We start from the raw sequence: 25932 nt of genomic DNA, 5'->3' as shown, positions 1-25932 counted from the left end.
TCTCTTGTATGATACACTGAAAAAAGTAAACAAATGATCATGTGTAGCTGTGTCACTAGTTTATTTTGATTAAGCTAAAAATCATCTCCATTTATTTGAGTGAACTTAGATGATATTTTTAACAAAAGAATTTAGATTGGTAGTTAACTATAGCAGAAGATGTTAGCTAAAGAAATAGACATTGATACAATAGAGGAAAAAGGGAAAAATATTTGCATAAACAAAACATATTCTAAAATGTCTGAATATTGTTTTCTGTGGATGTCCCAGGATGGATACTCTCTGTGCATTGAATAGGTCATAGTATCCAAGTATGTATTCTAAAGGTCTGGTTTATCTAAAGCATGTTTGGGGTAAGAGGCTGTAGATCAGTATTACCTAGCTTGTGGCTTTTGAACTTTTACTATGAGTAAAAACTCCGAAAGTGGTCTGCAAATTATGGGGAAAAATATTTGAAGGAAAAGAACATAACTATACAGTATTCATATATGCACCCTTGCAAAGGAAGAAATAAAATGGGTATGAATGAAAGCAAGATACAAACATTTCAAGTTATGTGTTTCTAAATGAAAATAGTTTTGACTACAGTAGCACTGAGGTCTTTGGATTTTTTTTAAAAGAAATGTTCAGTCATCTGTTTTTTATTAAGAGTCTAATGGCAGAGGATTTCCTGGACAATATGCTGCATGACTTCTTTAAATAAGACCAGAAGTAAATCCAAAGATATATTTAGATTAGGTTATTCAAGAACCTTTTCTGGACTAAAACACAACTAAAAATTTTTGACCATTTGCCCTTCCCTTAAAAGGCTCAAATAGATGAAATCAAGCTTTTCTTTGGAGGGATCAATCTCGAACTTCTCAGCAGGGTTCTTCATAGCAGTGCTTGAACTTAACAAACTAAACCACCCTTTCATCAGGAGAATCATTAAATTTTCCCATCTCTCATTCTTTCAGTTCAATGCTATTCGATGACTGTAGGTATCTTTCTTTAACATTAATTTTGATACAATAAGGATTTTAAATGAATTAAACTGAAAAAAAATCAGATGTATTTTTGTAGATGAGATGTATTCTGTGGATCTAAATTAAAATTACTTAAGCAAATAGATACTCTATTTTCTGTAGCATTAGTTCAAAGAAAGCACAACAAAAGGATTAGTATTCAGTAGACTACTTATTTTATTGTATAAAAGTAACTACCTTTTAGATACTATTCAAACTAACATTTTAATATCCCCCTGGGCTTATACATTTTAAAAGCATAATATAACTGGGTATCTAGTACAGAAGAACCCTTTTCTGTTAAATTAGTCTGCTGTGTAAATTTAAATAATTTGCAAACCAAGTGGCAGCAATTCTTTTTTTTTTTTTTACAAACAAGACCTATATTACAACCAAAAACACTCAATATTTTCAGTGCAGGCCACTTACAACTTGAAGAGCTTCATTTCCTTGTATTTGTATTTCTTGGTAAGCTATTCATGGGAAATAATCTCTTATGTTAATCATCTTTATATTTTGCTAGATCTCATCATGGAAAAATATTTATCTTGGTGCAGACAATTCCAGCTGAATCCTCTGGTGACTTTTGCATATTAAAAGTCCCTGACTGAAATAATAAATTAAAATTCACTTTTATCTATTAAAATTCTTATCTTTACAGTTTTAATAATATATATAGATAAGCTTTTTCATGCTTCTGTGTAACATTTTCAAAAGTGCATCTTGTGACAATAAGAAAAACTTCCTTCTTTTATCATTGTATTTACTTTTTGCTCAGGCCTGAAGAAAGTTAATACTTTGTCATATGAATAAAACTAATTTAACAAGAACTTAAAACTACAATCAAGGGACAAAGAATTTGTTTGTAAACAGATCAACCAGGATGAAAAATAGATAATGAGGGAAGGACTGGGGAGATATAATAGTATATAGTAAATATACTGGGTATAGTAAACTGGTGCACCAAACATCTTTCTGTAGACCCCAAGAATGCATATGGAACAAGACAGGCTGGGGTGCGTTAATGAAACATCAAGGATTCTGCAAAACTTTTGGGAAATCCATGTTATTTCTTACAACTGACAAATGCAGTCGTAACAACCATAAGGCAGCCCGTGAAAATGCAAACTGCTCACTGTCAAATCCCAGAAGAGGTTTTGTTGATAGAGCTGGAAAGGCATCTTCTATGGATCCAGAACCGTGAGTCTCAGCCTTGTTTCTGAAGTATTCACTCTGCTGGACTGCTGAAAGCTCGGCTCGTTATCCTAGAAGGCCATCTAATCTCTTGACTTCTTTTGATCAGCCCTATTTTTTCTCTAATATTTTAAACTATTGTATGCATTATTTACTTGTCTTGAATACGTACTTAGCCTTGAGTGACTCTTCTAGTTACTGCATGGGTTTGTGCATCAGTTTGAGAGAGGTGACAGACCTGACAGTTACAGCAGGAAAAAAACCAAGCTTCATCTTGTATGACAAAGTATCAGTGTTCTGTATCTCCCAAAGTACTTTGTGGTGTTTATATGTCTGAAAACTCCTGGATGAAAAAAATTCTATGGAAAAAAACAGAGAATTTCTGCAAGATTCTGCGAATTTAATACATATTTTTAAAAGCTAAATGTTTATTAGGTATTAATTTGGTTTTTTGCCTTCTTTTCATGAGGCAAAAGCATCATAATATGTGAGGGATAGATGTGTGTGTGTAATATAAACATATACATATATATATATCTATGTAGAGCTGTAGATCCCTAACAGCTGAAAGCTCTGACTCTTGTCCTCCATTATATTTCTCCTAAAACACATATTTTCACTTAAGCTTAGAATAACAGCATTTAAAAAAATGCATTTTCTCAAAAATATATCACTAATAGTGTTTATTTATTTGGGGGGGTTTAATAATTTAAATTATGTGACATAATTTTTCCATTTCCCTAGAAGTTAAGGTTTTGACACAAAATCATGAACAAGGAAAGTGACAGTCTGATTCACTTAAGTAAAATTGCTTCATTCCCTTTGTGAAATGAACAGGCAAGTGAGACCATAAAGCTTAAAAATTAGTTTCAAAGTATTATCCCTTCTCTTTATTTGAAGGATTTTGTTTTTTAAGAAAAGAAACAGCCTTTTTTCTTTTTTTACTGTTATATTTGTGGACCTATCATATCCTTTTCTCATTATATCCAGTTATAATATTATTTGCCAGTGTAATTTCACTACAGCAGAGTTTCTCTGAATGTATTCTCATGTAATTCAATCAGAACTGGTCAATTGGCCATTGACGATAACTGTCCCATTTCCTGTTAAATACTTAAGGCTAAGCAAGTAAAAAGCATTGCTGTGTCACTCCCTTTGGTAAATAAAACAAATTATAAGACTAATTTTGGTTCAAATATGGAGCTCACAGTGATCAGTTCTGTAAGTGAAGTACTGAAGACAGTCACGCTGACCTTGTACAATGAAAATATGTTACTCCAGTGCTCTCTTGTGTAACTAAAAGACTTAGCTTATGTTGTCAGGGTAGCGAGCAGAAGATGGATTAGGCTCTCTGTCCCAGGTTTACACAGGCTTAACGTGGACTGATTTGCAGTCCATATTTCTCTTTTACAGATAAGTAATGAGTTGACCTGTGCTGGTATGCCTGGCTCCTTATTTAGACAACTATTGTGAACTTGTATATTAATTTAAGCAAAGGAAACCAAAGCTGTAATGGAATATGCAGCCAGCAGCATTTTGGTTAAACTGCAAGTAGGAGACTAGACTCACAAATTGGGTGATTATGGAAATAAGGCAAGGGCTCATTGATATGTACCTTTAAAGAAGATAGCCTTTAGGAATGCTATATCCTGCTGCATTGTGGATTGTATAGCCATGCATAGTTTGGAAACTCTGAGGAGAAATGAATATGCAAAGCTCATTAAGAAAATATTCAAAGGCATATTTACAGAATGATCCCTTGAATCAATTTTCCCTGGGACAAATGGTCATTAATACTTGCCTATTAAATTTTTGTCAAGTGAAAGGGATTTATTTTAATTACAACCGAACATCGGCAGACATAACATTTCTTAAACACACATAAAAAAATAACAAATATTGTAATTCTCAGTCTAGTTTGGCTATCCAGTAAAAAAAAAAGCAAAGTACTATGGAAATTCTCCAACCTTTTACCACTATTTGAGTTAAAACGCGAGAGAAATTGTGGTTTGTTTTTTTAAAATAAATTGGCAGATCACAAAAATTGCATTAAAGCAAAGTAAACATTTGTAAATTAACGATAGGTGTAATACATGTGTGTTCTAATTCCCTCCCTTAACTTTTGTCAGACCGTAACTGAAGGAAGCCCTTTTAAAAGGTTACAGAGAACAAACCATGTATATGTTAACAAACAAACAGACATTTACTTAGTACAAGAGAATGCTTTTACAAAAATCAGTCTTTTATTGTTGCCTTTCTCAATCCCATCTCAGGTGCATGGCATCTCTGTAACACAAGCCCTGAAAGCATCCACAGAGCCACCATTTGCTTGAAAACTTCTTTTAGTAGTACCACAAAATACATTCACTGACGATCCCTGAATAGTAATACTAATGTTACGATCCACAAACATGGTAAATATAAATGACTGCTTGTCTACATTGTTTTAACATGGTGGAAATCTGTACAGTGCTTTATCTTTGAATTTTAATTGCATTGGTTCCCCACCCTGTGTGCCAAACTCTTATTGCTGAAATGATTTGGCTTTCTGGGGCAGAAAACTATTTTTATTTGTATATATCAGCACTTTTCTCCATAACAAACAAGATGTAACTACTTCCAATAGAAATGTATTTAAGGTAATGTGTTGAGCTCATTGAGTATTTTTAGCACATTCACATCAAAAGAAGATGAAGTACATTTCTTAAATCTATCCAGTTCTTCAGAAGCCAACTCAGATTTTCTTCTTTCAGTTCTGCCTTGGCTTTTCTGGCTGCTTTGAAGCACATTTGGTCATGACTCTTTTTCCCTGGAGAAATCAGAACTTCTCCTGTTTTTAAGAAAGTGGATGAATTAGATGAGAAATGTTCAGGAGCAACATACAAGAGAGGGAGAAAGGAGCCCAAGTAATAATGAAGGCTTCTTCCTCAATTTCATAACATCATCTATAGACAATTAATAACTGCAAAATCTTTGCCCAGAATATATGTCTTATGCACAGCAACATTGTGTTCTATCCTACTTATAACACCACCACTCTAATTATCATTAAGGCAAATTTCTGCCTCTCTTCTCAAGTTTGGTGAAGGAAAAAACTCCTCTCCAGTAACCAGGCTGAAATGCAGAGAAATATCTGTGAGATTACAAGACAGGCTTTCAGAGCACCCCAACTCCAGTTCTACCTGGCTATAGCATGCAGCAAAGTAGTCCTGTCCCTTGTTACAGCCTCCTGACTGAATTAATTGAATTATTCACATTAGTACTGTATGAAGAGCAGACAGTGCTATAGATGAACCTGCATTCTCAATCACTTCAAATATTTTATTACATGAAAATATACCTTTATAGATGAACCTTCATTCTCAGTCACTTCAAATATTTTAATACATGAAAATATACCTTGACAAAAACTAATCCAAATTAAAGGGAGCCAGGTAGGTAGGAACTTTTGAGAACTGAACAGATAATCACGACCCAATTCAAAATTAAATATAAAGGAAAGCAAGGATTCTTTAAAATGTTATGTTTTAGCTAATTGTAGGCCTATTTTAAAGCCAGAATAAAATTCTAGACTTTATATAATTTACCTTACGAAGTGCTATTTTCTGTTCATATATTGCGTTCATTGGAGGAAGAACTTTAAATAAAATACATGGACCAAAGACAGGGAATCCTTTCATTAGTATGGCTAAAAGTTTGCTTTTATAAATCCTTGTAATTCCAAACCATTTTGGTGCTGTTGATCTTCGTTATTTTCTGGGCTGACGGGATTGTTTTGGAAAGAGAAAATTAATATTTAAAAATGGTTATTTTGCAGCATTAACTTTATCTGTCTAAATGAACATCTGAGTCTTTTTTTTTGGTAATCGCAAGTTAAATGTCCTTAGCATGATTTTCACTTGCTGTATCTACAGCTTTGAAAAGAGAAGTATAATTTATGGATTTTGTCAAACAACTCAATACAAGCTAAGAAAAGCTACAAGTATCCTGGAGGCACAGATAGGCTGTATGCATGTCCACAATGAAGTACCCAAAAGGTTTCAAATTCTCTATGCTTGTTTGGTTCCTATTATTATTTCTTTTCTAGCAGGATAAACATTTAGGCTTCTTTAATGCTCTTGGCTTGGGAAAACAATAGTTACTTTGAATAGATTCTTGATAGTATGTCAGTATACAGAAGGTGCGCATCCTCCTTACAGCAAACAGATGACTACGTAATTTTTTTTTTACTAGGCTGCAAAATCACAGCAACTTCCTCCAGCACTCTTTAGTGCAAGTCTCCATTAATTAAATATACAGGGAAAACGGTCTCCAAAATTTTGGATAGTTAGCTCGTAGTTTGGAAACATGTATGATTAAGGTATTAATTTCTGTATTCTGTAAAGCAACTAATATTTTGTCATTCTGCTGTCTAAGCATTGAGATTACAAAAATATTGTAACTGTTTTTATTATCGGGTGGGGTTGTTTTGCTTTTACAACTATTGTTGGAAAGTTTGTAAGTTTAGTTTGCCAAATTTTATCTTTTCCTTACAACCATCTTCATGATGGTAGCTTTGACTGATTAATCTCAGTTGCTTTATCACAGACCTGCAGAAATCCTGATTAGATTATCCAAAGATGGAAAGTTTTCTGACACATTAGCGAGTTTATTCATATGCATTCTGCTATGTGTTTCCATGCTTTAAAACATAGATTCTCCATAAGTGCTGAACAAGTATACTGCAGTGGTTCCTCTCAGAAAGCAAAAATAAGTACGCTGTAAACACAATTTTCTGGAAATAGCAAGACCACACAACTACGGAATTAATTGAAATTTTTTTGGTTTTGACGGAGTAGATGGAAAACTAGAAGCAAAATATTTGTTCAGTCTGGTATGTTGGTATATAAAAGTGCATTGGTCTGTTCTGCATTTTTTTTGCTGAAGTAACTTGACTGGTTCTATATGAAAGATCACAAATGACAGAAATAATTTCAATCAGGAAAGTCAGAAAGTTACAAATCTTTGAAATATTATCCTGCTACAGTAACCATGTATTAATATATTTCAGAAAACACAGTATCTCAGTGATTTTTTTTGTTTGCAGCAGAGAAAACTAATCTGGGATTTATAAGCATCTTTCCATTTTCTGTGAGTAAAAGCCATTTGGCATTATTGGAAACACGGCTACATGAGGAGGAATTTGGCAACGCAGCCAGGCAGCTGCAGGGGATGCCAGAATAGGGAGTGTGGGGAAAGGTAGACCTGTTTGGCAAGATGTTTAGAAACTGAGTATAGAAAACAGTATTAATTCACCTCACTTAGATACTGAACACACTTTTTAGACGCAAAATCTGCTTAGGGGATAAAAATCAGTAAATGTGGATAAAAGGTTGTATTCCTTGCACATTGCAAAGATTGCTCTTCTAAGGCAGTGTTTGTTAGGCCACTTCTTTTTTTTTATTATTGTTATTTGCCTAAGCACTGCTCTTAAAATAATAAATAAGTTAAAAATCCAGTCTTTATAATTTCTACCTCCTCCCTTTGAAATAAGGACCGAGTGTTTTCTGTTCCAGGACATGAATAATTTTGCAGTTTTAGGACTATTACCCATGTGTCTGAATTTTCTCTCTTTTCTCTGCCTGTGTCTGCCTGAGAAACATTGTTTTAAAAGACAAGAACCGATTCCTAACCAAACCATGAACAGGATTTCATAATATATTAATCTTGCACATCTTCTGAGCGGATTATACTTTGCATAGTTTCTCATGAGAGATAAGAAAAATTGTAAGGAAAGCTAGGATGATAGCTGGGAGAAAGAACAAATGGCATTGCTTCAGAACACCTTCCAGTTTTGCACCTACAGCATCTTGGTCAGCAGTCCCAAAACTTACCTCAAAAATGTTCTTCTGTGCTGACCCCAGTGTCTGGAGCAGAGGCTGCCATAAAGCAGCGGGGGGGATGAATGGACCCTGTCTGCATTACCTATAGTATTAATTTGATAAATAATTTCCTTTTCTATGTCTAATTGTAGTAGGTTTATTTCCCACTGTTTAGTGTATCTTCCTGCATGTGGTACTAGCTGGTAAGTCATCTGAACAAAGTGTGAAACACATTGCTTTTCTTTTCATGAAACTGTAGTGTAAAGCAATAGATATAATATTGAGATATTATCATAATAGTCACATGTTTTACTGCTCTACTATTACTACCCAGTAAGTCTCTTGCTAAACAGAGGGATTTGGTAAGTGACAATACTGCGCTACAGTATTAAACCTGCAGGCTGGTAGACTGCAAGAGCTGGCAGAAAAAGTAAGGTACGAGGCTTCTACCACAGACAGTTTCCCTCAAAAAAAGCAGTACCAAGTGAGCAAGGGGAATGCAGTTTTCATAATGAATTGATACAGCAACAAAACCTTGAATTTTATTTGAATGAGGAGGAAAATAACTGTAGGAAATGCTCCATGTTGTTCCTCCCTGGTTCTATTGCAGAGCAAATGTTACTGCTGAATTGGGAGAGTGGTTTACAGTAGCCTGGCAGTAGATTTACAGAGGCAGTTCTCAGCAGGAACGGCAATGAAGAAATACAGGCATATGTGACACTTCAGAATTTCTGAGCAACAATTATTGATTGGCCTCTGGGCAATTAACTCAACTGAAAGAAGCAGAGATGAGAGGGTGCAAGATAGGCAGGAAAGGCTGCAAAACCAGCCAAACTCAACTCTTCACAAAACCATTACCTCAAATTCTGCTCTAAGCTTACACTGAGGAGAATTGCTGAGTTTGAGTCTATTCACCTACAGCCCTTGCTGTAAGCTGGTTTACGCTCTGTTTATTGAGGAAAAATAACATAAATATGGTGCATCCAAGCAGAAAGACACTAGAAAGATGTAAGGACTTCCCAGTAAAGTACAACCCATACATTGGCAGTTAAACTATTGGCATGCGGCATGCTATGCAAAGACCGTTTCAAGTAAAGGAGGCTCATCCAGGATCCCCTGACCTGGAGTCCTGTGAGAGCTAGTGTTACCTTTATGGATAAATTATAGATGGGGTACTGCTAAGAGTTCATTGGGTTTCGGGGATTGTTGTTTGGTTTTTTTTTTTTGGTACTCATTTCAGACCTTTGCTCTTTGGCTTTTATTTTGTCCACAACTGGCGTTTACCTTAGCTAAAAAGCATTTGTAATACTGGAAGGTAGGCTCAGGGGAGGATCTCTGGCACAGCTGTGACTAAAACTCAGTTTTAGGGACCTGTCTCACTCAGTGGCTGCTCTTGAGGATCTTTACATACACTTTAGAGGTGAACAAAAAGATGGGTTAAGTAGAAAGGCCTGACTGGATCTCCGTGTGTTGATGCTTAGATAGTTCTGGCAGCACTTGAAGATCTCAGGCTGCAGATGAAGACTGTGACCAAGAGGCTCCTTGTGCTGGGTGAAGAGGTGGTCTAGATGTCGTTGGCAGCTGCAGAGCTGCTTCCTGGTTTCCTCAGCTCCAGGTACAGGCCATGATAATCACTCTGAAATTGCTGCCTGAGCATTTTCCAGTATAACCTTGCTTTTCCCAGTCTTTAGGCATGGTACAACCAAGTGATCATCCCTGAGCCCAGTATAGCTGGCTACATTTCCCCAGAAATGCAAACCAGAAAAGCGAAACATCCCAAACCCTAACATAAAAATGCATTGTGGTGGCTACTTCCTTCCCTGAAGAAGGAGAGGTACATTCCCACATGACAGAAATAAAGGAAGTGAAAAGACTAGGCACCCTCTTGAAATCCTGAAAAGAAAATGCAAGTGTGAACTGAGCATAGCTGATTAAAAAACTTGTTAGTCTAGTAAATGGAAGGAAAACTTGATCCCATTTTCCTGCAACCATCACCATCCAGAAATCACATAGTGGGTAGAAACCCATTTCAGAACTACCAGCTGGTGGAAAGGTGGTCTAGGACATACAGTAATACAACTAAGCTTTCTAACAGGAAATACTACCTGTGGGTACTGTAGCTAATCATGATTGTTGCACTGAGTTTCTTCAGGCATAAAAAAAATCCAGCTGGGGCAAGGCTAGTTCTGCACTATAGTTAATGGGCAATCTTGTTCCCTAGGATAGCTTTTCCCACGCTTTCTTGTTTTCTGACAGTGCTGTCCTGTGCACTGCAGGACTAACTCGAGCCTTTCTTGTCAAGCACTTAAATATTACACCAATTGACAGCTATCTTCACAGGAAACCCAAGATTGCCCAATATTTCAAGTCTTTCATACCCTGTAGTCAACATGGCACTTGTCACATCTCAGATTGTGAATTAAGGATGAGATAGCTGAAATCTGCCAAATCTCTGAGGAGTGGGATTAAAGAGTTAGCTGTGACTGTCATTCACATCTTTCTCTGACTACAGTTTCTGGATTCAGACAATGTGTACTGTTTCTTAAAAAGAAAGATTGGCTTAGACGTCATTGCTTTTACATCTCGGTGGGTCTTACATAAAGTCAAGACTCACTTCATGCTGAAGTTTTGGGTTTTTACTATACTTCTGTTAAATCCAAAGCAGTGCTGACATGCAGAATCCAGTTCCCCTTTAAGCAATGAGGTAGGAACAGTCTTTCCAGAGCCATATTTTATAAAGTTTTTGTCTTTCTCCTCAAAATCTTGAGTATGTACCTGTGTTGCTTCTATGTTTTCCCAAAAGCAATTATCCAATCACAAATATGAAACTTAGAACTGCTTCCATGTCTTGCTTCTGATATCTTACCTTTATCTTTCCCTGTCCTCATCATTAGTGCTACACTAGCCTCCCTGTGCTCTGGCTTGTTCTGGTAGGTTTTTCTTACCTTTTTCTTCCACAACTCCATCTACCTAATTCACTTCTCTTGCTTTCTCCTAGAAACATTTGAAAGGACACACAGACCAGGAATGTGATCTCTTCTAGGCTTTGCTATGAGCACATACCAGTCTGCACATGTGCTGAAGTAGACTTCTCACTCATCCATTTATATGTTACCCCTTTGTAAGATGAGTAACGAATTCTCTAATTAAAGAAGATGCTACCACTGCAGTTAGGTATTTTGATGCAGTTTTATTTATCTTTTTAAAAGGAAAAAGTCTAGCTCCTGTATCCAAGCTTCTTTCAGTCAGAATTCTGTCTGAAAGCTTTTTCCTATTCTCAGCGCTGTCACTTGTGTGCTTGGGTAATGGGAGATCCTTCTAATCTTCTCATCCTCTTTACTTTTCCCCTCAAACACAGCTCCATCTAACAACAGGCTCCATAATTCTGTTTAGTTTTGGTTGTATGCAGAAATTTTTATTTTCTTCTGTTTTTCTTTTCTTTCCAAACATATTCAGAGACTAAAGGTGGCTCTTTCTCTCCAAAAATTTCAAGGACTGGCACAGAACCAATAACAATACTTGTTCTTTCCTGGACTCTCATTACCTGAAACAGGTGGTAGAGGGGAGGTGGAGTCCTGCAAGATGTTTTCCCTCAGGAAAGCGGTTGCCTTTAGTTATAGCTAATATGTCAATTTCTGACTCATAAGACATATATTTCATTTGAAAAAAAACCAAACCCCAACTTATTTGGAGGAAACACAACTCCTTAGACTTCCCTGTAAAATAAAAAAGGCTCAAACTTCTGCCTAGGATTATGAAATTGGCTTCAGAGTTTTATAATCCCATTTGGAATATTCACAAATATATTTCATTGTATATTCTTCTGTGTATTCTCACACAGAGGAAAAGAAATTTACAGAAGGCCTTTGAAAATTCCTCACTTATGCTAGGGACTCAAAAAATGTTACTCTTACAGGTAACAAAGTTAGAAATGTCATTAATTTCATGTTGAATATGGAAAATACGCTTGAATTAACACTCTGTATTGCAGAGCTCATGGATATTCTGGGTCAAAAACTCTTCTTGTCCTTCTGTGCCTGGAACATTCTGGAACATTTAAAAGAAACAAGACTGTTCCAAATCAATTTGAAACCTCTTTAGAAACTTTGGTTTGAAGCTGGGATGTAGCCTCTCTCTTATTGTTGAAAAATGATGTTCTTTAAAAATTAGTCCAAAATGTACTTCCTCACTGTATGTATCTTAATGTATAAATCCATCTAAAACGCCTTCAGTTTGTTTCAGTACACATAGGTCAGCACATTGATTCAGGTCTTGTGTATGTGCCACTTAAAAGCTCAAGTGTTTGTGATGATGTCAGCATGCTCTGAACAAGTGATCTGGCACAAACTTCGCACTACTTAGTTCAAATTAACATCACTGAATTAATTTAAGTCATTTTGGCTTCATACTTGAGAAAGCCAGGACAGAAGTTAGCCTAAAGTATGATTTGCTGCTGAGGCAATTTGATAATGAACATGTTTTCTTCTCATCAGAGTCACAATATCAGAAAAAGAAGACTGAGCTCCGAAACAATCTTTGTTCACTAATGTATCCCAAGCTTCTTCTGGAATGTGCTGTGCAGTGCTAACTTGGTCCAGAAAAAGCATCTTGTTCTTATGAGTTGTTTTGAGTTTATTATTATTGCAGGCTATCATAGTAATATATTACATAATAAGTGCATTTTATATTAATACATTGCTACTAATATATTAATATAATTAATGTATTTATTATTATTAAATTTTAAATACAAATATTGTTATGACATTTCACCCTGCTCCACTGAGGGAAGAGCTTTGTTACTAAAGTCAGGAGAAGTAGAATTGTGTTACTAAAGTCAGGAGAAGGATGAGCTGCAGCATTGGGGAAAAGAAATAGAACTAGAAACAGTAAATTATATTGATATTTACACAAGGCAGGGCTTTAAATCATTTTAAGCAGATGACCAAAATAAGTTTGTAAGGATAAAGCCCAGATGTCTCAATGTCATGAAGTCTTACGTTTATTTTCTCCTTACTGACTTCAGAAAAGAAAGAAATCCCAGGAAGCTAGAAGAGCTTTCAAACAGACAATAGATTAACTACTGAAGTGGAACAAGGACTAGCCATACATCAACAGAAATTACTTCAGCACAGACAGAGACTCCATCTATTATAGAGAAGGGCTCAACTGATAAAGCCAAGAGAATTAAAGAAAGAAAAGAAGGACAAAGACAGATCCTGGAATAAACTATAATTAGGCATATTTTCTATGTTAAAAATACGGGACAAGATCTTTACCTGATATAACTGGCACAGCAGCACTGCAGCTAACTGTGCTGCATGACTGCATGCAGCAGTACATGTTGGTCCACATGACGTTACTCAAATTCATTATAATTACATTGGAAGTGTAACATATTCTTTCACTGCCATAGGTACAGTGCAAAGGCAACACTAAATTTCACAACATAGTTTATTTCCAGGCAGTCCAGTAAATTAATGTTTAATGGACATACGTTTCTCTCTTTTTTTTAATAATGCAGAGTATTTCTAAGCAATACAAGTTCTTTGATCTAGCTTCTCTTTAAATGGTTTATTTTTATAATAGCAAAGTGAAAAGTCGTTAATTATACTGAACTTTTCACCATTCTCAGGCTTTTATCACAGAAAAAATTCTCTAGGATACAAGATGCATCCAGCATTCAGACCTACTGAAAGCTGTTCATGGCTAAGGGCCAAACAAATGGGTTAGGCCAACTTTGCTCTTTCCTCACTAGCAACTCAAACATCTTGCACCACCTTTTACCTTCCTCCTTTCTGGTATTCCTCTTACACCCGAATTCTTTAGATGGTAGTCTTGTTTCTCCAGGCTCACAAGGACTGCTGGGCTGTGCAAGAATTAATCTTGCTACCTTACAGTTCATTGATGACTGCATTAACAGTGCTTAAGAAACCTGGTTCTTGCCATAACCCTTCTTTCAAATCTGTGGGGAAAAAGCTAATGTGATAAACCAATAAATTATCATAGTAAAGGATGAGTGACCTTACAGAACAAATTCTGGCTTCTCTGCAAGCTTCAGAGCCTCATGCATCCCTGCAGCTGATAGTTTCCGGTTGATATTCCTATATCTGCATTGCAGGAGGTTGCGATAAGTTGTCCGCAGGTCCCGATTGAAAAAGGCATATATAAAAGGGTTAATGAGAGAGTTTGCATAGCCCAGCCATAGAAATGTTCTCTCGACCCACAGTGGGATACAGCTGCACGCTGTACCGCAGATGAAGGGCCTGGCAGTTGAGAGGAGGAAGAAGGGCAGCCAGCAGACAGTGAAAGCCCCAACAATAATCCCAAGTGTAGTGGCAGCTTTCTGTTCTCTTTTAAATATGGAAATATTTTTCTTGTCGTGCTTTAGGAGTCTTGAGAAATTAGTACATTCTTCAGATTCCTTGTGTAGTTTTACAACTCCATTCATAGAAATCCCTTCTACTTCTTCCGCTCGGGGAAAGCCAGTAAACTTGTGTTTAGCAGCACTCCGCTTTGCAGCTTTGTAAATTTGATAGTACATGAAAAGCATCACTGACATTGGAATATAAAACGCAACTGCTGTGGAGTAAATGGTGTAGCCAAAGTCTTGACTGATCAAACAAACCTTTTCATCATTTACATTTTGAGCCCAACCGAAGAGCGGAGGTATAGTGATAGAGGCAGATAAGAGCCATACACACAGGATCATTTTGGCCATACACTTTCCATTCTGCCTTACAGGATACGTAAGAGGTCTTGTTATTCCCAGGTACCTAGAATGATAACGCAGAGTTACTACATAACGCAGTGAGTAAAAGTCATTTCACATAGTCTGCCCTAGACCAAAAGATCTTTGGCTATGGTTTCTATTTCACATTTTTTTAATCCTTTCTTTGTGTGTATTTCAAATCTGTAAATTCATGTGTCTTTCGTGTTAAAATTTATAGTGCTGAAATTCTGTTTAAAAGGCCTTTCATTCTGGAAGGAAGTCTCCCATTTGCTATAATAAACTGCAATTTTAATGAAGTTGTACAATCTTCATGCAGATAGCTCACTTCTTTGGCTTTTAAGGAAATTCTGAAACCTAAATTATATTTCGTTAACTTATTAAATCTTGGAGCACAGACGAATGCTCACTCCATAAAGCCTACCACTTCTTGCATTGAGTGCATGGTTAAGTTTAAAAGAACCATGCGTTGATCTTCATTCTTCTTACATATGCAGCACATATGAAATTCCCTGCCACTAAACTGGGATGACAAGTTATCTTTCTTATCTTCATGCTTCAGATGGGAACAAAAAACTGCAAACGTACGCCAAGAGTAGATTATTTCAGTACTAAAATTATTATTTTTATCATCATTTAATTAGAAAGAAAGTATATTTATGCAGTGTTCAAACTTTACTGAATAAAATAAGAATCAATCATGTTGTCATTTCAAGAAGATCCAAAGAACAAAATATTGTTTTACCAGAAACTAAGTTTAGGGTGGCAAATTGTAAACAGAGAAGAAAAATGTTTATAACGTGTCAAGTTTTCATAGAAAAAAATAGTTTGTTGACAAGTTCTGTATTTCCTAAGCTGCAGTAGCTTGAACTGTATTTTTTTTTTTCTAACTAAAAGAAATATCACTACGACTCTATATAGCTGGACAGCAATATCCTAAGTTTGTGTTTACTCCCAACTACAGAAAATTTCTTTACTTCCTTTCTGGCCAAGGGAACTTTCTCTTAGAAGGAATTAGATACCTTTTTAAAGGTAATATTATTACTTTGAAAATTGGTTTCTGCTCAACTAGAACTTACCTATGAGTTACAGTTAACTTCTCAAATTGTTCTTTTTTTCCTCCCCCCACCAAAAGAAAGAAATTTGAGAAAAATTCAGTGTTATTCACTTTGTTACTTGTAAAAGAAACGCTTTCAAATCAGGTTTCAGAACATCATTTTAGTTTCAAGAGAAACCACAGTTTACTTACACAGTGAAGATTTTTAAGAGTTAGAAACAAGAAATAGAGTAACATGATTAAAAATATTTTTGGGAGCATGTTTTCTCTCTCTATTTACATAGGAAATCAAATATAAGTATTTGCCTGGTTTCACGGAGTGCTGCATTGTTGATCTCACTGCAATGCAGTAAATTATGGCCAGTACTGCTACTTTATACAAGCATCCAGGTATGCTACAGTTCTGGAAGTAAAAAGAATCACCATTTCACAATCTGTTCTGATGAGTAAGAACAACATCACTGATTTTACAGTACCGCTCTGACGAGTGCTCTAAAAATGATAGAACTGGTTTATTGTGCCCTACCCTCCACAAGTAAATTACAGCAGCCCAGGATTTTGCCAGCAAGGCTGTGCCTGGTAGGGCTGTGAGCTAGGAACAGTTAGTACAATCACCTGGTATTAGAGCTGTGCAGTACATAGGCTATGGCATTATAGAGGCTGTTTCTTGTTCCCCTCGCCATCAGCACCAGAATATAATCACTGGACCAGTTCTGTCAGCTGTGGGTGTACAGTAGAGTCAACAGAGGTTTCTGTTTCACAGTATCTTGTCTGAAACTGTGCTGTGAAGGAGCTGAGAGATTTCTGAGGTGCTCCAAGATGTAGAAGAGCAGGGCTAAGGTGGTGAATTTTCAGAGCTGAACTACCTAAAGGATAAGTTATACTGCTTTAAGTAACTTAACTGCAGTCCTTCTGGGACAAGAGTGACACCCTTAAAATTTGGCTGAGAATAGCATAGTTTAGCTACAAAACAGTTAAACATCCTTTGTGCAGAAAGAGATTATTTGCAACACTTAGAATGTGGTGCTTTAAAAAAATCTTTAAGTAGTTTGTCCACCTTCCCAAAGTATGGTTTTTTTTAGCTATTACCCAACTGGTCGTTAAAAACACCATGTTTCTGAGGTCAGCCTTACTACGTAGCTACAACAGTTAAACTGGATTTTTCTAAAAATCAGATCTGTGAGCTGCATGCTCTGAATGCCTACTTCTTATGCATCAGAATATAACAAAAAGAATTCGTGAAAGCAGAAGTATACTGAAAAGAATTGAAATTCATTAGTTTTACCCTGGAACTGCTGTTTTGGAAGTTATCTGAGCTTCAGAAATGCTATTTGAAATTAAAATACATTAATTAACATAAAAATACACCAGCATCCTTTCTGCCTTATCCATTTTGCTGAAGGTACTATGGTAGGGAAAAAAAGTCAACAGACATAAATTAAGGAATGTTATCTTTTTATCTTTCTGTGCAAAACCCATTACCCTTGAAAACTTACTTGCTTCAAAATAATATAAATCATTACAGTTGTCTTATACACTAGAGTGTCCAAGACTTAATACCTTCAGGAACTTCAAAAGTAATGTGTCAAATTCATGCAAAAATATGTTTTGTAATGCTTAATCTTTTATTGCTACCTTCCAAAAAAATTACTAAAGGTAAATCGGCTGAATTTAACGTATCATTCAAAAATACCTACACTTTGAGGGCCTTACTGCCGGGAAAGAAAAAAGCCAAATTTCCTAAAAAGCCTATTTCATACATCTTAACTATCCTCCGCAAGAAAGAGGTATCTTGGACTTGTTATTCTGAGACTTGTCTCTATAACATTCCACAGATGTTCATTTTCATCTTGCTGGGGAAGAAACTGTACCTCAGTTCTCACTTGTGGAAAAAAAGGGCAATGCTATTTCTTATTCTTCCTCCTCTGAGTTTCTAGACTACATGGTTCTGCCAGACAGGGCATCTATCCATTACTAAACTTGGCACAGTGAGGGCTACATCTAGGTTACTCCCCAAACGGACCGTATTTGCAGACGCACAGCCCTTACTTCTTTCAAACTGGTCACAGTATTTCTCATTAGGCATTGCGTGAGGCTGTATGCAGAACACCACAGTGTAGGATCCTACAGCAAACAACTGCCGGGCAACACTACGAGAAGCACAGTGCGTATTCCAATCATGGTCCTCCTGTTCCAAGAAGAAAGGCTGCTGGGTGAGAGGAGAAAAATGAGAAGGGACAACCTGGTACTAGCATCTAGTGGATACAACAACAGAAAAAAAAGATGATGGAAAAACAGCCCCTTACTTGAAGAGCTCAAAATAAAAGCAGACAATATAGACCAAAAAGAAGGCATATGGTGAGGGATAGAATAAATTTCTTTTTAAGGAAATGTGTGTAAACAGATGAGCACATGCCTATTCTGGGTTGGTTTCTTATGACTTCTTCAGTCTCTTCTTGGCCATTGTAAAATCAGAAGCTGCCTCCTGTGCCCCAGTGTCACTCAGGTGTGAGGTGCTCACAGTGGGTCCAGCTCTAGGGAGGAAAAATTAGCCTCTGCCATCCTCTTTCTGGAGCTCTGTTCAAATATAGGTGGAGGATAAAGAGCTCCTTCCTTTGTGAAGTGCTATTGTACAAAATTGCCATTTGCCACATTCACCCAACGAACACCAACAATGGAAAAGCTAAATGAGTAATTCTCTTTGTTCCTTTTGCTTAATAAAAATCTGGCTCCCTGTGATCCAGTATTATTTCCCAGTACCAGTAATTGTTATAGACAATTTAATGTAAAGCCATTATAACTATATAGGACTGATCCTGAGACCGTTCAGTTTGTTGGGTTTTTTTCATTCTGGCTTTTTTTAAACTAATGCATTACAATGACCACACAGAATAGTTTTTATCCTACAGGGCTAAAAAACCTCTCCATTGTCACTTGAACCATGGATCACACAGGCATTTCTTATTATAGCATGTTCAATGTAACATCTATGAAAAGTAGAATGGTATATGGCAGAGTTAATAGGCATCCACAGACCCTGGTGTCTGATTCTGGCATGTCATTTTATCTCTCTCTGACTCTCTGTATTCTCTTTTCCTATTTATGTTTGTCTTTAGCTATTTGCTTGTTGTGATGCCTGTCGTACATTACTGCTTACACGGTGATTATCGCACTCCAAACGGGACTGTCACCATGTCCCACTAGATGTTACTGTATCTAAAAATACGAAAGGTTTAATATGGTTCTTTTCTTGTAATTGTATTTATTTCATTCTCTAATCTAGGAAATCATGAAAAGTAATTTTCTTTATCTGCACTACTGTGAAGTGAGTTCACACAACCATCTGCTTATCATCTACTAGAAGAACTTTTTAGGAAGATCTTTCTCATCATATTGACATGAATAACTCTGAATTTGTGGCTGAATTTATTAGTAATTCTATAGATGTAGATAAAGGTACCAATTTTTCCTCGAAGAAGGAACAAAAATAGCAACGTCAGGCTTAGTAGTATTTCAAGTTAACCAGCCATGATTTTTTTTTGTTGTTTGGTTTGCTTTGTTCTTTTTGTGCTGTGACCTCTATTTTTTTCCCTAGCAGAAAAAATCTTTTTTTTTTTTTTGTGGGTTTTTCCCCTCCCTCCCCCCGAGGAAGCTAAATGTAGCTGAAACATTTATGCTCTAAAAATGGTGAGTTGTTGATAGCTACCTTGGAAACTTTGAGATGGGTCTAGTCCTCACATCTTTAAAAAAAATCTAGAAAGCAAACTGAGACTTAACAGCTACATTAACTCAACAATAGCAAAAATATTAACAGCACAGTCCAGTTTGGGATCCTGTGTCCAAAATCTTTCTTTATTTTCTCTGTTATATGGCTAAATGATAAAGAAAACGATTCTCACTGTAAGCAAAGTCACAGAGTAACAGAAAACTGAACAGCTAAAAGCATTAAAACTGTTTTGAAGCCTCCTGCCCGAAAAATAATAAATTGAATGCACCATGACATCAGCATAATTTGTGCCATTTTTGAAGCACACACATGTATTTCCTTCGTCTCTGGTCTCCCTCATCTACTTTTACAGGCAGATAGATTTCCATTCTAATTAGTCCTCGTTCATTTCTCAGAATTCACTGACCCGATCTAACAGCTGATTATTTTGCAATCAGATTAGCATCTTTCATTGTCTGACTTTGCTTTTATGAAGCAGATTCGATTACTATGGAATAGAATTAGAAATACTGTACTGGAAATTATATACATGTATATCATATCTATTTCTACCAGGGGTCTCAACATATTGTTCTGTTACCACTCACCACTTGACTAGGAGTTGTGCTCAAATGGAGTTTCTTCTAGGTTTTCCTATTTTTGTATTTTAAGAGAGTCATAAAACTGTTTTCTTTCAGAGACACAAAAATGCTTACTTCTTTGCTTCTGTGGTCTTTTTCTAGTACAGCAGATTTCCAGCTTCAGTATATATCTCCTTGTATTAGTTTCTTTGCCAAACCACAGCTACAGAATCCTGTCTGATCATTCACCTGCAATAACAACTTACTTTGAAGAACAATCTTGATATACTGATCTTCCTTTAGTGGTTGTGATGCTCTCGTAACCTTTCATATATTTTCTGTTTAATTCACTGCAACATTAAGAGACGCTCCACAAGAATAGGGGAACCATGCCAATCCTAAAAGCTATCCAGAATTCAGAACTAGCCTCTAGTATAGTGATTGATCTAGATTTTTTTTCCTTGTACTTTGATACATTAAATTGTGAATTAAATATAAATATGACAAGTTGAAATAATGATCAAATCTATTATTTCTGCTATGGCTATGTCAAACCACCTAACAGAAATTATTTTTTCCAAATATATTGTGCTTACACTAAGTAGAAGATGCTATTCCACAGACCTACTTTTAAAAAGAATAAGGAATACAAGTGATCAGGGAAATTCTATTCCCACTGCATATTTAAGCAATTAAGATGGGACTAAATGGATAGACACATAAAAAACTTAAGCGCTGAGACATGAGCATTACAGTGCATGACTACGTTGTTACAATGTGAAACGTAACCATGTTAATTATGGTATGACTGTTGTGGTTTAACCTGGCAGGCAGCAAAACACCATGCAGCCATCCACTCACCACCTCCTCAGTGGGATGGGGGAGAGAACTAGGAAAAAAAGTAAACCTCGTGGGTTGAGAATAAAGACAGTTTAATAAGACAGAAAAGGAAGGGAATAATGATAATAATGGTAATAATGATAATAATAATAATAAAGATCAAAGAGTATACAAAACAAGTGGTGTACAATGCAGTCGCTCACCACCCACTGACCAATGACCAGCCACTACCCCCACGAAAGTCCCCCGGTATATATACTGAGCATGCCATCACATGGTATGGAATATCCTTTTGGCCAGTTTGGGTCAACTCTCCTGGCTGTCCCCCCTCCCAGTTTCTTGTGCACCTCCAGCCTTCTCACTGGCAGAGCATGAGAAGCTGAAAAGTCCTTGACTCTATGTAAGCGCTACTTAGCTATATCTAAAACATCACGGTGCTATCAATATCATTCTCATACTATATCCAAAACACAGCACCACACCAGCTACTAGGAAGAAAATTAACTCTATCCCAAAAGAGAATTTGTCCAACTAGTTCTGTGCTCTATCTAGTTAAATGTTGCATCTTTTCTATGTAGTGAATTAGTGCTTAGTTAATAAAAAGTCTTAGCACAGTGGCAAGTCTCAACATCTTAATTGTATTTGCTAGAAATGGTTAAAGCTCTACTTTGTCCTTCTCAGTTGATGGTGAATGCAGTAACGTGAAAGATCTTAAATATATGTTTGGGTAGCTATTGTTTTAGATGCTTATGCTTCATGTTTCACACAGTTTTAATATTATTCTTATTATTGAAATAGTGGTACTTTAATTGTGATACCTGGATGAATGGGAATGAAATATTTGTTTTGCTTTCAGAAAGGTTAACACATTCCATTGTTCCTTTTCTTGCTCTCAATCCATCAAGTGGGTCACCTTGTCATAGAGGCGACCAGGTTAGTTTGGCAGGACGTGCCTTTCATAAACTGAGTGGGCCTGATCACCCAGTTGTCCTGTGTGTGCTGGAAGACGGCACCCAAGATGACCTACTCTATGACCTTCCCCAGCACTTAGGTCAGACTACAGGCCTCTAGTTTCCTAGATCCTTATGTATTACCTTAAATTCTCTTTACAGGAGGAAGACTTTCATTCTCACTATTAGAGAGGGTACATATTGAGTACAGTGCTATACTTCTATTTAACACAGTAAATGTTCTGACTTGAGTTTTCTTTTTTGCCCAGAATTATCATAGTGGTTTATTTCTGATGGAACTCAAGCGTAAGTTTTCCTGGCAGTGTGGGAGAATTAAGTCAATCAAAATTAAATATCTGTTCATTCTAAAGGAATTTAATTTGCATAGCAGAAGATTGTTTTCCTGTTTTACATTTCTTTCAGTTTCTCTGTACTTTCATGGACTTTCTTCCTCTCATTTTGCACAACTTTATACCTTCATACTTTTTCTTCATTTTAGCTCATTTTTCATTCTTTTATTCCACTCATTCTATTTTTGCTTCTCTTTCTTGCCCTGCTTTATTTCTATTTTTCTCTTAGCTCTGTATTTTTGCCTTTTCACTTTTGCCTACTGATCTAAGACATCTACCCCATAGATGGGAGGGATATATTCTACTACTATTCAAAGAAGTACCTAACAATATTGCCAGAAAGAGGTGGATAATGTCCTTCCATTCAATATCTGCTATCTTAGTCATAGTTCCTGAAACCATATTCCTCCCTTCTTTCATAATATGTGTTTCCTAGACAATATTTTTCAATTACCCAAACAAATATTTTATATTATAGACTAAACACTATTATTATTGTCTTTGAAGAAAAACAGTACACATATATTTTCCTCTCTGCTATCCTCACCAATGACATAAAGGTAGGAGACATAAGAGGGGAAATGGATTTCATCCCATTCCATTATTCACCACCTCCTAGAATCTAGATGCATTTGAAAACTTACAGGTTATGTTAACAAAATATTTGGAATTAAGTTGCACAATGTAATGGCAGACTTCCTATTTTTCAATTTTTTCAAAATATCTGAACTCCAACTTTGCGGTTTTCATCACCTCTGGTTTCTTGTATGTAAGTGTGGATTGCTTATTGAATGCAATAAGATTGATTATATAGAGAGGTCAAAAGTGCTTCTTACCTCACTTCTTGATAGATTATCTACAACACTTCAAAAGCTCTCTAAATCTAGGCAAGTCACAGATAGGAAGAACACATTTTTCTTTATACTGCTCAACATCATGCAAGGTTGCAGGGAAAATAAAAAAATAATTTCATGCTTTCTAAAAGAAAATGTGTAACTGTCAGCGGACACACTACCCACTTCTGCTCTCTTACCCCTTCCCAGATTTCCAAATTCCCTTTATTTAATGTTGACCTAATTTATTTTTTTGTGCGTGTGTGGAAAAAGAAGTGTGAAAAGAATTAAAAGGCTCTTCCTAAATTTTTCTGTCTTTTCAAAAGTAAAAAAAAATAAATGTGTTGAAGTATAGGATAACTTCACAACATATATTACTAAGATTTCAGGAATGTTCGCTAGAGGGGGGATTCTCAGGCTTTTTAAGCAATGCCTCACTTCACTGAAAAATTCTTCATGGAATTCATCATAGCATACACACAAACTGTTTCACAAGTGCAGAAGGCCAGGCTCTCGTACGCTGTTACAGATTCATACCCTATGAAATAATTTACGCTGCTTGTTAAGTCATTTAATCAGTCAATGAGAAAAAGGAAAAGCAAAATATCTTCCCAAATGGCTGTTTGTTGCTATATTCAATAAGATGATTTATATCAGAAAACACTATTTTGTTTAAAAGTAACATTTCAGTTTATTCCATATTGAGTGCCATTTTATTATTCCAAAATATTTTAGACTCATAGGAACAAATGCAGTGCATTTGCATCACGTCAACTGTTGTACCTATCTGAGTATCTAATTACACATAGACTGATGTCTGTCTTGTGTGACTATTTTATCATCTTCGTGTTTGATGCAGTATCTCATTTTACGTTATTACAAGATGCCTGGCCCCATTTGGAGAGGGCAACAAAGATATTTAAGCCTTCTGAGACTGTCTGAGAAGGCTAAGATAAGAAAACTTTGGTTCTAAAAAAAGAATTAGAGAGAAATCACGTTCTCATTTATTTCTGTCTGGTTGTGTTGCAATGTTTGTTTGTTTGTTTGAGATTGGGTGTACAGTAAAAAAGTTCAGGTTGGAAGATAGCTAGGAAAGACATTTTTATCACGTTTGGCATTTTGTATGGTAGAAAAGAACTGGTGAATTCTGAAAAGGGTAAATTAAGCTGAGGATGACAAGAAAATTATTTGCCATGATGGGAGGGAGGAGGTGCTGGCAGTGAGCTTGAGGAGCAGTAGAGGAGACTTTGAGCATGAATGCATTCAAAAACTACTGAGGAACGATGAGGCTTGACTTGAAATATTGCTAACTGGTGCTACACGGGACTTGAGAGAAAAGAAACAGAGAAATGCTGGGAGTTACTTACGTTTGTCCTGCTTCTATCAATCTAGAGAATCTTGAAACAGCAAGTGAATGGATTGGATGAAGGACTGGGCCACTAGATGCTGGTAGGGCACTGGAGGAGAAATTATATAGGTCTGTTGTTCCTTATAATAAAGAAATTGAGGAGGCATGCTTTAGCACTGGAAGTCATCTTTATGACAGCTTTAGTTCCTGAGGAGTTGATCTCATGTTCTGATCCTTCCTGCAGAATAAACCTCACTGTCCTTCTGGCAATTACAATCTGTTATAAGACAGGCATTAACCACGATCTTTTGCTGAATGCCTACACGTTTAGAGGATCTAAAGCCTTAGATAATGTATTTTCTCATTGGCCTGAGCCAGTTATACAACTGAAAATAAGGTTCAAGTCCCTGAACTTAATTTGATCCTGTGGACTAACCAGCACAGAAAAACATGATGGGTGGATGTCATCAGAATAACCTAAGCTGCCCAGCTGATAGGCAGAAGCACTCCACACAGTTGATATTTGCTGACTGAAAAAGTTTATTTGCTGCTTTGTCTTTCCTGTGGGAGAGAGTAACTTTAAGCAAATGCATGGTTTCTTGAAGCACTAGCTGATAAGAAATCCCTACTGTGTTAAGCAGAGGCAGTCGCTGAGCAAAGGAAAACAGAGGAATGGAAAAGAATACATATTGCAGACACGAACTGGAAAATTCTCCAATCTTGCCCATCTCATCCCCCACGCCCAAGATATTATGAAAGCCAATGAAGATTTCAGGCTTTTGTCAGTCCGTAGTACTTTCAACATATTTTTTCACCCCTTACTACATTCAGAAAGGTTTTTAGTTTTCAGACTCAAAATTTACAAATAGAGCTCAGATCTCCCACCCTCCCATATCCTGACTGGTGGTGTCCTGTGGCAAAGACAAGCACTTGTGATTCCAGGCTAGCCTGCTGGCTTCAGCCAGGCCAGGAGACGTGCCAGGAGACAACCACCAGACATGCCACAGCCTTGGGATCACCTCATTCTGTGCAAGCATTCAAGTAAGCTGTAATAAGAATTGCAATGTGTTTTCTCTCAGTTCTGTACTCTGCCAGACATCTCCGTACTCTGCACAAACATCCTTTAGGTGAGCAAGGAGACAGGCTGATTGCCCACACGATCTGTGTCTGTGTTTGGGCTAATCTATCAGTCTTCCAACTTGTCCCTTATGCACACCGGTAGGCACATACATACATTCAGCAGATGACCCCTTTGTATCTGACAGCAAAGTGGATCCCAAGATGTATGTGCTAGAAACAAGGTGAAACCAGAGCAAACGCTAGGAGTTCCTTCAGAGAGGGTACTGAAGTGCCTGCGGATGCACGTGGGAGGGTGCAGCCGAGGCAGCAGCCGAGGCAGCCTGGAATGTTTCTCAGGACTAGTGGTGAAGACTCCGTTTAGGCATGGGACAATGGGTCTTCAGATGGTTCTCAGGAGG

The 25932-nt window shown here is 36.7% G+C and overlaps 1 protein-coding gene across 2 annotated transcripts in view; it reads right to left on the bottom strand.

Moving 5' to 3' along the window:
* Window positions 1-247: 247 nt before the first annotated feature.
* The window catches only part of HTR7 (5-hydroxytryptamine receptor 7), a 39399-nt gene continuing 13714 nt past the window's right edge, over window positions 248-25932 (bottom strand). Inside the window, exons 2-3 of one of the 2 annotated variants that reach the window (XM_054072087.1) lie at window positions 14084-14835; window positions 248-5028 (exon numbers count right to left, since the gene is read on the bottom strand). In XM_054072087.1, the coding sequence (XP_053928062.1) occupies window positions 14085-14835 (751 nt within the window). In that variant the 3' untranslated portion in view covers window positions 248-5028; window position 14084. The remainder of the gene's footprint in view (window positions 5029-14083; window positions 14836-25932) is intronic. The other variant, XM_054072086.1, reaches the window with a different exon arrangement.

This window comes from Cuculus canorus, chromosome 7 (genome assembly GCF_017976375.1).
Source record: "Cuculus canorus isolate bCucCan1 chromosome 7, bCucCan1.pri, whole genome shotgun sequence".
Taxonomy (NCBI): Eukaryota; Metazoa; Chordata; class Aves; order Cuculiformes; family Cuculidae; genus Cuculus; species Cuculus canorus.
Note: the sequence above shows the minus strand (reverse complement) of the source record. Positions and strands in the feature narration are given on the sequence as shown.